The sequence below is a fragment of the Pungitius pungitius genome, chromosome 4 (assembly GCF_949316345.1).
Source record: "Pungitius pungitius chromosome 4, fPunPun2.1, whole genome shotgun sequence".
Taxonomy (NCBI): Eukaryota; Metazoa; Chordata; class Actinopteri; order Perciformes; family Gasterosteidae; genus Pungitius; species Pungitius pungitius.
Genome location: NC_084903.1, coordinates 11,264,913 through 11,281,777, shown reverse-complemented (window position 1 = coordinate 11,281,777; position 16,865 = coordinate 11,264,913). Strand labels below are relative to the sequence as shown.

The 16,865-nt window shown below is 41.3% G+C and overlaps 1 protein-coding gene across 2 annotated transcripts; it reads left to right on the top strand.

Annotated features, from left to right (window-relative positions):
- The first annotated feature begins 826 nt into the window (after positions 1-826).
- On the top strand, positions 827-16,740 carry ano5b (anoctamin 5b). 2 transcript variants are annotated; one of them, XM_037448589.2, is made up of 22 exons: positions 834-872; positions 962-1,138; positions 4,515-4,559; positions 7,432-7,478; positions 8,905-9,012; positions 9,565-9,633; positions 9,816-10,100; positions 10,259-10,378; positions 10,873-10,988; positions 11,102-11,236; positions 11,502-11,607; positions 11,724-11,784; positions 12,195-12,346; positions 12,452-12,526; positions 12,622-12,847; positions 12,946-13,124; positions 13,309-13,406; positions 13,659-13,789; positions 13,927-14,132; positions 14,267-14,454; positions 14,715-14,820; positions 14,913-16,740. In XM_037448589.2, the coding sequence occupies exons 2-22, from the start codon at positions 1,063-1,065 to the stop codon at positions 15,141-15,143; spliced, it is 2,760 nt and encodes a 919-aa protein (XP_037304486.2). In that variant the 5' UTR covers positions 834-872; positions 962-1,062; the 3' UTR covers positions 15,144-16,740. The 2 variants fall into 2 exon arrangements, with proteins under 2 accessions (XP_037304487.2, XP_037304486.2); XM_037448590.2 differs by lacking the exon at positions 4,515-4,559 and having other exon boundaries at positions 827-1,138.
- The last annotated feature ends 125 nt before the right edge of the window (positions 16,741-16,865 follow it).

The following is a 16,865-nucleotide window of genomic DNA, read 5'->3' as shown; positions in this document are numbered from 1 at the left end:
ATATCTGGACAGTTACATTTTTTAAAATAATTTTTGGGTCTCACGTTTGGGTTGTAAAAGAGCAAACTGCTCGTTTCTTTTCAAAATCGCGCAGTGTGCTCTTGAGATTTTAGGCTCTAAAATGCATTTTGCCGAAAGAATTTCCAAACTATGTGTGTAGGGAGCGTTTAAAAAAAAACACCATTTGCCATGAACAATGAAGTTATTTTAACCCGACCATACATATCTAATTTGCTCCATATTTCTCATGTAACATGGACTTCTCACCCTTTAAACATCCATATGATCATTTCTAACCTGTCTTACGGTTTTAAGAAGATATTACGGTTAATGAACTTTGCAAGGGGTGTGGCTTAATCTGGCAAGATTTATAACTTCCAAATGGCTTGGCCTACCCTCACCAAAATTGCAGGCTGTGTAAACATTGAACCCCTGAACACACCCTAATTTTGTCATAATTTTTGAAGATTAGGGGGCAACATTCCTGTTAAACGTCAGGTTATTTAACAATATCAAGTAGACGTGTGCAGTATTGGAAATAGCCACAAGATGTCCTCTTGTACTCCTCGTGTTGGAGTTTTCCTTTTTTCTCCATTCAAACATCTCAGGTGACCTGCTCCTATACTGCTGTTTACGGACCGTCTCTAAGACCCACAACTAACGGGCCCTTCCTTCTAATCATGCTAAATGGGTTTAAGCATGACCACAACCCCCCCTCTCTTTCTCTCTCTCGGACACACGCACGGACACACACTCTCTCACACACACACACACACACACACACACGCAGACAAATTCCATTTTGCCGACGGAAAACAACCCGTGCCCCTCCCCTTTACGCGTGCCCGGTGTCGTCGGGTAGCGCCAGCAGGGTATGCGCCGTTCCTCTAGGAATCCTTCATAATGTATATATATGATTCATATTCCATCCGATAACCTGAATCGGACTGATCGATTCCAGTGTGTGATCCGTCCGATGTCGTCATCGACGCGGATCCTCTCACCGCCTTCCCCCGCCTCTGTGAGAAGGTGAAGCCTTTGAGAATAACACCGCTGGCCGCTATGAGACGAATAACGGGAGAAGCGAAGGATGAAACTTTGATCGAGCTGCAGAGCGTGACGGATTCACACCTCGGAGGTAATTCACTGAAGGTGCATTGTTATTCTTCATCAGTCACGGGGAGGTTTCTATTTCATGTCACGTGTTTCATTTTTGTCCAAAGGATGTCTCACTTTTATGGATTGTAATGTAAAGCTACAGGCCATTCTGGCAAAGAAACACTATACATAGTGTCATAATAAACAATCCGAATCCTAACATGTTCTTTGGGTGGGATGATCCTCATCCTAAACAAATAAAAATGGAATGAAACCTTGACGAATATAGGCCGTCTTAATGCCAGTTTAGCATCTGTGTGGCACTTAATTACAAATCCCTTTTTATTCTTGGCATTTGTTGAATTTAGTTTTTTAGAGGGATGCTATTTGCATTGCTTAGTTATTTTCGGTGTAATTTTTGAACCTTTTCACTGGCTGTGAATAACAGCCTGCATAAACCAGAAGATGGAGACTCTTGGGAAGGAGCGGATTAATTAGAGTTATGTCACTCACTACTGTCAAATCCCACGAAGCACAGCAGAATGATGACCCTATCGTTAAAAAAACCCTATCTGCACACAGAAGACTCTATTGTAGCTGATGTATTAGATGTTTTACACCGAGTTAAAAGCCATCCCATAACAAGCAACACCTGTCTGTGTTAGTGAGCAGTGGTTGTGTGCTCCCTATTGTTCGAAATGTCACTCATCTAGAGTTAAATAGAGAGGTAGTTTCATTGTTTCAAACTGAAATGTCCAATTGGGGTTAAATAGCAAAATATAGGATAATTGGACATAATGTGGGGCCACTTAAACATTATAATTAACCATCCACAAATAGATTATTCTTATGTACAGTAATGACATATAGTGTCTTTGAGAGAATGTGGTAACACCTTCATTTTATGTCCTCAATCCTCGTTTATATCATCCACGTCTCTTCTCTCAGGGACCATGGTACTTTTTGTATCCACCCATTGACATTTCATCATATTTTCATATTTAAACTGCAGAAGTAAACTTTTGTTAAACTTGGTTGTCACTAACTGGAGCACATACACATGTCTGTTAAAATCCGTAAAAGTACCATGTCAGGAGTTACCAGTAGAAAATTGTATAAATTAATACATTATACTATCTTATAAGCAATTGAAGCCTTCTGAATTGACTATATTGGTTTTGATCTTAATAGGTGAATAAAGATTGTTAAAGAAGTCAATCTCCTCATATGTTTTATTATCAGCTGCCGGTTACTTTAATAAAGGCACAAAAAACGCTACTTGAAAATGTTCATTCACTACTCAAACGGTGTCCGCTTACTGTTATTAAAGGGAAAAAATATCCTTTATCTCACTGGAATGACTGTCTACCTAACAGCTGGATCAATAGCGTTTATTACGCTGCATCACAAAAGAGCATCAGGGGAGAGTAGAAATATAGCTCATTCATCCCGTAGCATTCACATTAAATCATCTTGTGTTGAGGGAATATAAGGACCAATCAGAGCTTTTCCATTTGGCAAACGCACACTCTATTGTGTTAATCAGCCCGTTGTTAATGAAGACACACGCGTGTGTACCAGGGGGTTAGCAGGGGTTAATAGACTCTTCTTGCTCTTCAAAGGCTTTGCTCGGCCTCTTATCATGACGGACCTTCAGACCCGCGTGAAAGAAGGACGTGTCTGTCCCCGGCTCAATGTATTCACTGTGTGTTGGGAGAGCGTTTCTTCTCCACAGCCGTCCTGACACTGACTGATAACCGCTGTGTACTACTCAACACCACTGGAGGATGAACACATTATATACAGACAAACAACACATAGGCCTACTTGGTGTCATCAGTTAACCCTTTTTGGACTCAAAGCTTTTGTATAGAAGGTTGCTGGTTTTTTTAAATCATTAATTAGAAACAGATAGAAATAATTCCTAACAAATAGTTAAAGCTCATACTCGAAGGTGGTCAAAAGGTAATTTCACTCTGCTCTCTGCAGCCAAAGCAAGTGAAGTAATTGTGCAGTCAGAGTTGAAACAGAGCCAAGGGGTTGCTATGGAAACAGGCCTCGTAATTGCATTACCCCCTTTGATGGACGTACAATACTAAATAAGAGAAGGAAAGCAGCTGAGCTGATATATATATATAAATATATACATCCTTATCTGTGTTAAGTACTCCTTGGCCTTTTGTCCCTCAATGGTGTCTTCATAAAATAAATGTATGACGGAGCTGTTTTCTTAAGTAGATGATACATTATCCCCTTCACTCTGCACAGGACTTCTCGTATTAGAGTTTGGCTGTTGTTGCACTAAGCTTTAAGGAAATCCCCCATGGGAACGATAATATCCTGAGGACAGCAAAGGAAATTTGTGTTTTCCATTACATTTTAGATGCAAACACAAAGACACAACTCACGCAACACATTACACTGAAATAGAAAAGAGGACAGTTTTGTTTGTCAATATTTTCCACTCCTTACCGTCACTACTCATAGGGTATATACAGTATGTGCCGTTAGTGTGCATTATTTGGTCTAAATCTATTAACAACATTCACATTTGACTGGAGTAGTTTATGGATCTTTTTTTTTGTACGTTAGTCGACTCGACAGGATATGTGGAGGGAGCGATAGAGAGGATGTCTTGTCATAGCACCCAGCCCTGTTGTGAGCTCAGGATGTTGTGGTTCCACTGTATGGTGGTACACAACCCGCCTGCTAGTCTATCAGGTCTCCATGACCCACACGTTTTTGGAATTAAATGTAATATTTCGATCTTCTGCCTAATCATTTCACATGCCCATCATATGACAGGCACTCAGCTCGTCTTGCGGTGAATGACTGACCCACAGATCAGAGTACTATCCTGGACCACATCAGTATTTCAAATCTATCCACAAGCTATGCACCCGGCACCAACAAAAGCCCTGCGCAGAGAGCTCACTTCCCTTCAGAGATCACTTGGTGCTTGTCGTCACAACGCAGAGTTGTGGTTAGTCAGTCTGCACTTGTTAAAAGTGGAGAGCAAAACAATGGTCTGAGGTGTATCTGTTTGAAAGGAGTGAGCAGGGCGCTTTAGCTGAGCTCAGCCCTCGTGGGATGGCTACACGAGAGCTGTTAATGGGGCTTTTTTTCTCAGAGAGGAGACACCCACGCAGTCCGCTAGAGTCATAGAGGGAAACGTATTGCGTCATTTTCAGGTTGTGCCTCAGACGGAAGCCCCGGTTTGATGTCCACAAAATGTTCTCCTGAACTTTAGGGTTTTACATTTTCTCTGCAGTGCTTAGAGGAAGTAAAACCTGGGCAATGACTATCTGTGAGGCTCTTTGATGGATCTGCAGTCAAACCAGACCCTCTCAGTTCTTTGGGAATTCACCTCCCCCACCTCCAATCCAACACTAACCTGTGTCTATTTGTCTGTTCAGATGGTCCGGCAGTGTTGACCGTATTCAGGACAAACCTGCACTCAGGTACGGGCAGATCAGAGGCTTTATGTGACGCCTGTCTGTCCGTCCTCTCATCATCGTCGCCGCTATCTTTCTTTTTATCCGCTCACTCGTCATGCCAAACTTCCCCCATTAATGGAGCATCTATCTGTTTCTGTTCTGTTCATTTTGCGCTGCTTCCCCCGATCAAACTAAGATGTCTGCAAGCCCCTCAACCCTCCATCTCAGCTTCTCAATGTATCTGTGGTGCCTGGCTTCTGCTAGCTGGTGTCCTGTCCACATATATTTATGAAGAACATTATTTTTATATATCAGAATAAAATACGGTTTCACATGCTGTTACAGATTTGCAAAATATACCTCATATTTTATTTTAAGTAAAAGTAATCATTAGGGAACAGCATGGCATAATACCCTGTCAGGGCTTCATAAGCCTATGTCATTTGATTTGGATTACAGATTTACTAAGATGTACTTTAATTACTAAAAGTACAATATATACATAATACATCACAGGAGAACTATCAAAAGAATCCCAGCAACATTGTGAGTTCTTCAGGAAATGATTTTATTAACTTGTGCTTAAAGTTTTTTTGTAGTTGTGCTCGGTTGTTTGGTGTCTGAGATGTCGTCTCATGGTCATCAGACCAATACTAGATCCTGTATGTCAGTTCACGTCTGAGATGCAGGTTCCCTTTCATTTGTTTGGATGACTCGCTTTGGGATTCACTCTTTCCTGACAGTTACACACACTGCCAGACTTCATCAGGTTGTAGGGGATTTTAATATGGCATGATTTGTCCGAGAAACAGTGGATTTATCTGTTTTCAGGAGAGAACTCGTTTACCCTCTGTATGATCATCACGTGCTTCTGAAAACTAATTTATTGATACGAGCAATTCCAATATAGTTTAGGCCCAGTGACTTATTTAAGGCCTGAGAGTAAAGCCTGACTTACACCAGTTTAATAAGAAGATACATTAATTCCTACATTCCTACAATTTGAAAAGTGCAAAGTCTCTGGCAATTGGACAGCATCTTTAAGTAGTAGGATACAACTGACGGGTTGTAGATAAGGCCTTATCCGTGTGGTGGAGGCGAGGAACACAGATGCTGCAATTCTTTCTATAACCACTCTCTTGTGAGTAAAAAAACACTTTATCAAATTAACAAGATTGTTTGTGTTAGAATCCACCTAATGGTAAAAGGCTTCTAAGACAGCAAATTAAAATTAAAAAAAAGAAAGAGATATATATTTTTGGCTTTGGCATTAGTGTATGGCTTTCACAAAAGGCTTTCTCTACTGTAAATATACACCAGATACAGGGTAATTGGGTTATATGGAAGGTGTGAACAGTGCTTGAGCTTTACCTTTATATGAGTTGTAACTTAGTTCAATTGTGCCCTCAAAAGCCACACAGTTGCAATGTAAGAGTCGACAAATTCAGGTGTGTGATTTCAGTGTACAGTTACGCTGTTGCTCAGTCCCACAAAGGGCAGCCTACTGTGTATGACCCTGTTCTCCATTTATTTGTCTCTCAGTGGGAGTATTTAACACACTGCTGACCCCTTGCCTGTGTTTGATCAGTGCAGCCTCTGATAACTGGCTGTGCACCGTTGAAGTGAGACCGAAAAAGTCAAAAACGGGAAAAAGATGGAAAAAGGTCCTAAGATCTATCAAAAATATTGGCTCAACTGTCAGGGAGACCTTCCCACCAGCCCTTTGTCATTTGTACTCCTCGGGGATATGGATGTTATATTTTCCTTTTCCTCTGCAGCCTTATCATGGGGCTTCCACATGGAGCTACCACAGACCCAATCTCATTGGCTCACACAGCGGCCTGTCATATTGCTGTGTCTAATCATAGAAGGCTCCTTTGTGTGCAGAATGAGTTTCATGTAAGGGGAGGCAAGAATTCTGGCACAGCAGCAATGGCATCCTGGGGCCCCTCCCCCTCTCTGTCTGCATGCTCGCTACAGCCTCCCCCACAGGAAGTGCCGCGTTCCCACCATCCACGAATAATAGGGGAGCAGGCGGAGCAGTGATACACCAGCACATTTCCTCTGCCAGCGTGGAGGGAGAGAGAGACGCTACAAAACCCTGTGTGTCATTGTTGTGTTTGTGTGTGTGCGTGTGTGTGTGTGTGTGTGTGTGTGTGTGTGTGTGTGTGTGTGTGTGTGTGTGTGCGTGTGCATCAGCCTGTGTGTGCTTCTCATCTCTCTTTCAGCTACTCTGCTGATGTTGCCAATAGACTGCAGCTTTTTATTTGGTTCCTTGTGCCGCCACAGTGATTATTTGGCTGGCTCTTAAAGGGACAGTTTGGTTTACTTAGTTTTATTCTGCATGGACACAAACAGAGCTTATTACTGCATGTTGAGCATAGAAAAGAACACCCTCTCCCTTACTAATGGCTTGATAGTGTCTACATGTCAGGCTACCACGGATGTTTTAACAAGCTCATGACAACAATTCCAACAAGGATATTACTTTTTGAAGAAAATGTCTTTCTTGTTTGGGTGTGGCGCACAGCAGCAGGAAGGTGACACAGAAGACAGAAAAGTCCTTTATTTGTATTTCAAAGAACAGACATTAACGTGACCCATCAACACACTTTCAGACTAAAAGATATTCAAACAACAGGAACATCTGAATCGTTGAGTTTTTTAGATGTGTTTGGAAAGAAAATTTACAACTTTAGAAGTCTGTAAGTGGTTATTTGGCCTTTTACTTTAACGATAAAGTGTCATTATAACATGTTATACAACCACTCACTTAACATAACATGCCAACAATCATTTTTTGTACTGGACAGAAATTGAATAAATAATCTAATTTATTTAACTATTAGACTCAACTTTTAGATGTGAACCTAAAAAGTATATCTTTCTTTTGCAGATGAAAATGGGGGAAATAGCGTTAATTCACTGCCTGGTCATACAGAGGTAAGTTCATTCATATCTGTGGGCGTGTAAACAGACTCACAAATGGGAAGAAAGACGCTTGACACTGGGAAACGTCCTTCTTTGTTTCTTTAAAAGAGTTAGATCGATACCACACTACAAGTTTGTACTGTACTTAAATAGCTGGCTAGAATAGCGCTACAAAATAAGCATCCCAACACCTAAAAATGAGTCAATATGTTTGTCTTTTTGAACTTATTCATTAAAAAAAATATGAAAGAAATACTACAGCTACAGTTATGGAGGTAAAGGTTGCTTTTTAGTTTTTTAAAGTTAATTTGAACGTTTCTGTAATTTCTAGGCCGAGATGCTGAGACCGCTCTCATTGCTGAGTCACAAGACCTCTGCGTCTCTAAATGTTTCTCTCATTCCTTCTTGGCACGACAAAAATAAACTGCCACTGCTCAAACAGGAGACCTCTCTGTTTTCAGAGTGAAGACAAGCAGATGGTTTATAAATCATAATTCATAACCCTTATTAAAATATCTGTATGACTCTAGGATCTGGTGCACGATTGGATAAATCTATCAAACACTTGTATTTCCAATGTTGTTCTTGGGTCAAAGCACCATAATGAGCCGCGTTCACGCCCCTGTTGGCCTGTTGGTGGATGTGGACTTCTGATAAACACGCTGGGTGGGGTTAAACAAACTACTGAACACACCGTGGATACCAGATTAAAGATTTTATACCCTGTCTGCAAACAGTGTAGCACAAACCCTAAACCAAAGTAAAGCTGTACAACAATTAAACATAGGCTTTGTGTGTTGACTGAAGGTTTGAAATTGAATCTTTTTCCAGGTTTAACGGTCCTGAAATACATATTAAAAGGAATACAAACAAAGACTCAAACTGTATAATGCTGATCACAGCATATCACATACCATACATCAATTAATCTTAATATAATGCATTTTCATTATTTTTAAATTACTTTTAAAATGTTAATAGTATAAAAAAATGTTTTTATAGGAAGACAGTTTGAAATACAGAAGTTAAAATAAAGGCAGATCAACTTCTTTTGGATAATGACAGACTGTGATTGTACTGAGTCCAAAATGTATTGTTTCATGTGTTTTTTCTGCAGTCACTCTGACCTTCCTTTGGCTTTTTCCCCGACAAAACTATTCTCTTTAAATACTTTTTCAGTACGGCTGCTCCCTCGAGGCGGTAGCCTATAATAACATAGTTACATGTATACTGTGTGTGGGACACAATGTGCTTCTGTATTTATAACGCAGTATATCTATTCAATGTTCAAATCTGCACCCTTCATGGCCCTCTTAAAGACTCTGATTTTATTTCTTGCTGCATCAGTATCTGTTGTTCATGCGTTGCAGGTCTGTCAGCTTTCACTTCCTACTCTGTGAGAAGGCTCAACGTTGCATTGTTTTGGTTTTTCCTACAGACCGAAAAGCTGCAAAAAAACAAAGACACAGTGTTCTTCAGGGACGGAGTTCGGAGGGTAGACTTTGTGTTGTCCTATGTGGATGACAAAGATGGAGAGAAGAAACAGGTAGGTTTATCAGGAAAAGTAACATGTTGTCATCAGCTGGCTGGTGAGCGTTTTACAGCGTGGCGTGTGACTCACTGTGGTGCTTTCAGCGTTACACAACCTATAAATCCACAACAGGAAAACCTGGTTCAGCCCACAAGGAGTCAGGCACTCAGCTCGCCTCGTGGTGGATGACTGTGACCCACAGACCAGAGTACTAACCTGCACCACATCAGCATTTCATATCTCTCCACACAGCGCCAACAAAACACATGCTGTTGTTGGGATATTTGTGATAAGTTTGTATTTAGGAGAGGTTCATATCGTCACAACACAGAGTTACATATGCTGCGCAGACACACAACATTAGGTTGTGAAAAATAAGATGTTACTACACTATGTTGGTTAAATATATCATCAAAATTCACCAAAAAGTAACAATTTAAGAGTGTGCATATTAACAGGTATGTATGAAGGGAGAAGATTCAACAACAGTAAGAGTGCGTGTCATGACTATGTGCGTGTGTGTGTGTGTGTGTGTGTGTGTGTGTGTGTGTGTGTGCCTATCCACAGGAGAGGAGGAGGGCATTTGAGGCTAACCTTGAGAAAGAAGGACTGGAGCTGGAGACGGAGGACAAATCGGTAAGAGATTAAACCACAGGGTGCCTGCACCACCTAGTGGACAGTTTGATAAGGCGCACCACAGCTTCCAGGCAAAGTCTTAAAGGGAATTGCTCACATTATACTGTCATCCATCAGATTACTTAATGGAAATTATGTATAAAAAAATAAGTTTTCCACTCTTCTATATCTCTTTTTATCAGGACTCTAAAGACCAGAAGACGTATTTCTTAAAGATTCATGCTCCGTGGAATGTACTGGCCACCTATGCTGATGTCTTGAAGATCAAAGTCCCCTTCAGAACCAGTGATGTCCCCCATGGTCAGGAGGTCCCACTGGAGTGGCTCTCACATCCTTTCCGCTTGCCAGAGCACATCATGCGTCCTCACCCTGACTACTTCACCTACCCCTTCGACAAGACCAAGACCGACTTCTTCCTCATCAGCGACAAAGACACTTTCTTCCCACCTTCCACAAGAAACAGAATTGTGAGTTGTTTTTTTTTACACCGTAAATACCTCCTAGGTCTAAGATTTTCAAATGTATGTCCCCTCTCACAGTCTTTCTCAACACTCTAAATGCATTCAGAGAGTTCCTACAAATCTAAAGACTTGAATCCCTTTGTAAATTCTCTCTTTGTTGTAAGGTGTACTACATCCTAGCTCGATGCCCGTACTACAAGGAGGGTCTGAAGGAGAGAGACAAGACGGGGATCAAGCGCCTGCTCAGCAATGGGACGTATACTGCAGCCTTTCCACTACATGACGTAAGACACGTGGAAGACAGGATATGAACGTGTAGAGTTCAAACATATTGATGGTCATCTGCCTTAGAGCTTCCATTTAGTTCTACTTTATTAACCAGCCTTAAACTGTGGCCAGCTACTATATTAATCTAGGTCAAGACTCAACATGCTGTATTCATGATGGGATGCATGCAAGTATAAATAACCCAATTCCATACTAAGTACTCAGAAGTTTAGCTTCCTGAACCACAAACCAAATGAAATCGGTCATATTAACCAGATGGTAGGATTCAGTAAGAGTCAAATCAGCATGGTCTATTTAAAGTGATTCTTTGTTTTTTACTTCAAGGAAAATGGGATGAATCTATTAAAAAAATGTTAATGTTAAGATAATGCATGAAGTAAATAATTTAACATTTAAAGAAACACACTCGTTCTCTTTTCACACAGAACTTATTCCCTCCATTTCTGAAGATCTTTTCCTCAACAAAACCCGTCGTCTCTTTTGTTTCCAGTGTCGATACTGGAAGAGGGCACGAAACGCTGAGTGTGAGAGCGAGCGCTACAACTTGTACCAGCACTGGGCCCGGTTCCTCATCTTCTACAAAGAGCAGCCGCTCAACCTCATCCGGTAAACCAGCACAATCTCTGCCACCCTTTGAGTAAAGAATGAATATTCCTGAAAACGTGCTTAGTGAAAAGATTTTTTGAATGCGAAAGTTAGCGCTGTGTTTCTGGTTGTAGGAAGTACTATGGGGAGAAGATCGGGATCTACTTTGCCTGGTTGGGCTTCTACACTGAGATGCTCTTCTTCGCGGCCGTCATGGGCGTAATATGTTTCACTTACGGACTTCTGAGTTATGAGGAGAACATGTCAAGGTTTGTACCACCAGAGGGAGTCAGGGGGCTGATAACCACATCGCACCAGCATACATGAACATCCAAATACTCCCGTAGCTCCATTTCAATTATCATTTATCCAGCTGTTCGCTCACTCAGTGTGTTTTGAATAGTGTGGTATTACTAAAGCATTAGACTTTTTATTCTCTCATCCCTATTTGGGTGTTTGGGGGTTTTTCTTCAAGAATGTAAGGCAACACGTGGTGAATAATACAATTTGTTTGTCTCTTTTTTCTTCTTTTAGCAAAGAAATATGTGACCCCAATATTGGAGGAAATATTGTCATGTGTCCACTTTGTGATAAGAAGTGCCCTTTCTGGAAGCTCAACTCTACATGCCTCTCCTCTTGGGTAAAACCCTACACTTTATATGTTCATTGGACACATACCTGTGTGAAACGTAATTGTATCCTGTTTGTTTCCAGCACATCTCTCAGACACTTATTCTCCCACAATCTCTCTTCCAGCAATCCCATCTGTTTGACAACGAGGGAACAATATTCTTTGCCATTTTTATGGGGATTTGGGGTAAGTATCAGTCAACGGTGCTCTTAATTTGTTGAACCTGTGTTGGCGACACGGATTATATCCCCCTCCAATGAGATATTTTCACAATTAAAGCTTTTTCATCACCTCACTCCATAGTGCTTTAGCCCAAAACTAGATGCCTGCACAAATATGTTGTTATGTACAAAAAAGTCATCGGGCACAATGATTGTCCCATAAATACACCGGGCTTGTGTTGCAGCACAGCTTAAAACACACTACTTTCCTAAAACTCAGACATGTTTACAGACAGTGTCACATTATTTAGTACTAAAAGATCTGCCCCAAAAAAAGTGTGGACACACCTGTACAGCATCAGGATTCTTGTTGTAAAACCGTGTACTGCTGTGTATAAGATTGATTTGCTTCCTTTCTTCAAATCTACCTGGCAGTCACTCTGTTTCTGGAGTTCTGGAAGCGGCGTCAAGCCCGGCTGGAGTACGAGTGGGACCTGGTGGACTTTGAGGAGGAGCAGCAGCAGCTTCAAATCCGGCCCGAGTTTGAGATACAGTGCACCAACAAGAGACTCAACAAGATCACTCAGGTGCTTCCCAACACGCAGTCAAACAAAAGGATTAGTAAGCAAATATGATGCACTCTTGCATCATAGCTATATTTTTGAAAAAAATAAATGATAATAATGTTTCAGGAAATGGAGCCGTACCTGCCTGTCACCAGCAAGTGTGCTCGCTTCTGCCTCTCCACTGCCACTGTTATATTCTGGGTAAGCCAATTGTTATTTGTGTTTATTTCACAACAATACGCAGTGAGCCTTGTTTCCTGGCGTAGTCACTCAGTTTTACGTGTGCGCTCCCACAGGTTTCTTTGATAGTGGCCTGTATTATTGGGGTCATAGCATACAGGCTGGCTGTGTACGCGGCCTTCGCAAGTGTCATCAAAGACCCCCTGAGGAAGATCCAGTTGGTGGGCAGATTCATCACTCCACAGCTAGCCACCTCCGTCACCGCCTCCTGCATCAACTTTGTCATCATCATGATCCTCAACTTCTTCTATGAGAGGGTGGCCATTTGGATCACTGATATGGGTAAAGAGAATCAACAGGATATTTACACAGTCAAAGAAAGACACAAATGACAGCAGTGTGCAATAGTTTTGTCTTTGACAATGTAAACATTCCTGCAGAAATCCCAAAGACCCACCTTGAGTATGAGAACAGGCTGACCATGAAGATGTTCCTCTTCCAGTTTGTCAACTACTACTCATCGTGCTTCTACGTGGCCTTCTTCAAAGGGAAATTTGTTGGTTCTCCTGGAAACTACACGTACATGTTTGGCAAATGGAGCAAGCTGAGGAATGAGGAGGTGATTTTTCTTGCTCTTTATAGAATAATCATCGAAGTAATGTATTTATTCCAAGCAAACATCCTGGTAGAAGAGGGAAGGTTCATGGCGCAACATTTTTTCATATTTAACGATTTCATGCTGCCAACAGGAAGTGAATCAAATGAAAGTATGTTATGTGAGCTAAAACGTTGCGGTGTCCTAGTGCGACCCTGGAGGCTGTCTGATTGAGCTGACCACACAGCTGGTGATTGTTATGTCAGGAAAACAACTCTGGGGGAACATCCAGGAAGCTCTGCTGCCGTGAGTCCACTGTCTTCCATCTGTTACCTTCACGTCTCAATGAGCCAGCATGACAAGATAATTATTTTCTATCATGGGTTTCAAGTGCAATTCGCATTTTGTGGATTTCTAGTGCATCTGTTTCTCAAGATTCATTTGTTGTGTCCACAAGTTATCATCATCCTGAAATAATCAAACCCTGTTCATAACCCCTTCTTTTCTACCTCTGAAATTTAAATAAGCAGTTCAGCGTCTCTTACTGCTTCTCCACAGCTTGATACGTAACTGGTGGAGTAGCAGGAAGGGCCGGCGCCACCCAGAGAACCATTACAGCCGCTGGGAGCAGGACCACGCGCTGCTGAACTTCACCCAGCTGGGATTGTTTTATGAGTACCTGGAGATGGGTGAGATACCTCCATTTGTTTACAAAACAGAGATGATATCTGGAGCGCGGCTGGTCTTCGTCTGGTCTTCTGTCCCCGTGTTGCATTCATTGCTCCCACTAGCGCTCTCTCTCTTGTCGGCTCTCTCCTCGTTTCAGTGGTGCAGTTTGGTTTCATCACGTTGTTCGTGGCCTCTTTCCCTTTGGCTCCGCTGCTGGCTCTGTTCAACAACATCCTGGAGATCCGGGTGGATGCCTGGAAGTTCACCACCCAGTTCAAGAGACCAGTAGCGTCCAAGGCTCGAAACATCGGCGCGTGGCAGGAAATCCTCAACGCTGTGGCCATTTTGTCTGTTGTTACTAACGTGAGTTTTGTACTGTATGTGTATTGTGGGAACAGAACAGAACTTTTCTCCGTATTTTCTTGTATGATAGACCTTGAACAGGCTGTCAGAATAACATTAATTTGCAGCATTTGTTTCGCTTTCTTCTGTCTCAGGCTTTCATAATGGCGTTCACCTCCGACATGATCCCCCGCATGGTCTACCTGTATGCCTATGGTAAAAATGAAACCATGATGGGCTACGTCAACAACAGCCTATCAATATACAACATCTCTCAGATACATGAGCACAACATGCCCGAGGAACGAGGCGACTGGTTCGGTAACTCTACCACCACCTGCAGGTATTGCCTCTGGATTCAGCTGTTAGTTGAAGTTGTAAACTAAACTTTATAGGTTTGTTATGTCAGTGTTTTCTTTACAGCTTATTGTCTGAGTGGATGATTGTTTTGAATGAGTTGCTCAAGAATTATCATTGTAATGAATACATTTTTTTTTTAAAAGTGTTTACGTTGTATGCGCTATATGGAAAGTTCTATAGAATTCACTGTTTTGTGTTGACCTTGATGGAACTTTTCTGACAGTAGGAAGTTGTTCTTTTCAGATACCGGGACTACCGTTACCCTCCAGGCCACCAGAAGGAGTACACTCACACCATGCAGTTCTGGCACATCCTGGCTGCCAAAATGGCCTTCATTATTATCATGGAGGTAAGGCTCCTTCTTCCCTCTTCCTGCTCAGAGAATAAAGGCTCAACTTGAAAAGTTTTTTTCTTGACCGTGTGATTGTTCTCCCACTGCAGCATGTTGTATTCGTGGTGAAGTTCCTCGTGGCGTGGATGATCCCAGACGTGCCTACAGGCGTGAAGGCTCGATTTAAGCGAGAGCGTTACTTGATCCAAGAGTACCTGCATAACTACGAGGTGGAGCGGCTCAAACTCCAGCTCAGTGCCAGTTTCATCACGGAGCCGCCGTCAGAAATGTCCCTGCTGACCGACAAGCAAGAAATGGTGTCTGAGTGCCTGTTGCCTTGAGCCATTAAGCTTTGAGCCATCGTCGGACCGAGAGCATCCATATACAAGGGCTTCTTGTGTCTTTTACTGCTGAATGGACTCCTATATTAGGATGCAACGTTTTATTTTGCTTAAAATCTGCTTTTTGAATGGATGAAACATTCCTGTGCCAAAAAAACATGATAGTGGGAAGAAGCAAAGAGCAAAAAGTGCAGCCTTTATCATTCCTCACGTAATGTCTTCTTATTGAAAAATAATAATCTCTGTATGTGTCAATAGAGTTAAAGTTTGTTGTGTTGAACATGTGTCATTAGATATAATTACCCTTAAAAGAGTTTGCTACGATATAATTTCTTAAATGTCCTGCATGTGATTCTTCTGATCGGAATACAAGATGAAGGAATCAACTGTTTCAAAAAAGAAATGTACGTGGTAAAAAAAAAATCATATCATTTTGGAGATATAACTCATGCATTACATCCCTTTTCTATCATTGAACCATTACAGGAGCTTATTTTTAATTGGTAGCTAAGTATTGTTTAGTTCCACTGATCTGTAGCCCGGCTATGAGGTTGTCAGTTGTATTATTAGAGGATGTTTAGAGAAAGTCTGCGCATTTGAAAACCAGGTACCTCCCTCATACCGCAGTGATAGTGTAACAATTAAAGGGGGGAATATCAGTCCGCCCTTTCTTAGTAACATGGTGAGACAGCAGCTGCAGGCTCATGCATCACATCTTACATGTGTATTTCCAACTTGCTTTGGGACCAATTAGATTTCTACCAAGAGAAAAGACTACACCAAGAATATCTCTGACAGATCTGCTGCCTGATTACAATCAGTTCATGTGAGTCGAGGACGATCGTGTTGATCGACTTTACTCCTCCTTGTCTCCACATGCTGTGGGCGTAAACAATTAAAATCGACATCGCAGAGGTACACAGGAAAGAGAAGAATTTCTTGTGCCCAGAGTGTGGATTTCAGTGAAGGACATTTAGTAACTCTCTCATACTCTGTGGTTACTAAGTGTTCCTGTAAATATAAATAATAAATAATCTATTTAAAAGGGTTGCACTGCAAGTATGTTATTTGTTCGCTTCTGCAATGTAGCTTAAAGCTTTTTTGTTAGAGTAAGATTGATTTGATTTACAACACCTGATTTCTTATTTTGTACTATTTGTTGCCTCATAACACCCGTTGGTTTAGACAACTTTTCAAATACATTGTAATCTATAAAATTGCTACTTTTTGAAGGGATCTAAGTGATAAAGAAACAGAGATTAGACGCAGAGATCCTCTTTAGCTAAAAACGTCTTTTCTTTGTTTATGTTAAACCTCTTTGTAAATGAGACAGTTGTGATTTCAAATATCAGCAAATTTTGACATCCAAAAACTCAAAGAGCCTGAACATGCAATGCACACGTCTGACATTTGCATAGCATGGTCTTGCAATATGCATGATGTGTTTCCCAACTAACAAATGCCTTACACCTCTGTGCTTACCTGTTTTTGTATCATTTTGTAATAGGTTTACTGTGAACTTAGAATGGTTGTGCTGACATGCAGGAAAATTGTTGATATTTCCAGTAAATAAAGAAATACCTATCTACAGTGTAAATATGTTTTGTTGTTGCATAAAACATAAAAGCGGAGACAGAAATAAATAAGAATGTTGTAACCGTCCAGGTTAAGAAAAAAGGGCTTAAAATGTAAAACCACCCTACGTGTTTAAGTGTAAAAACA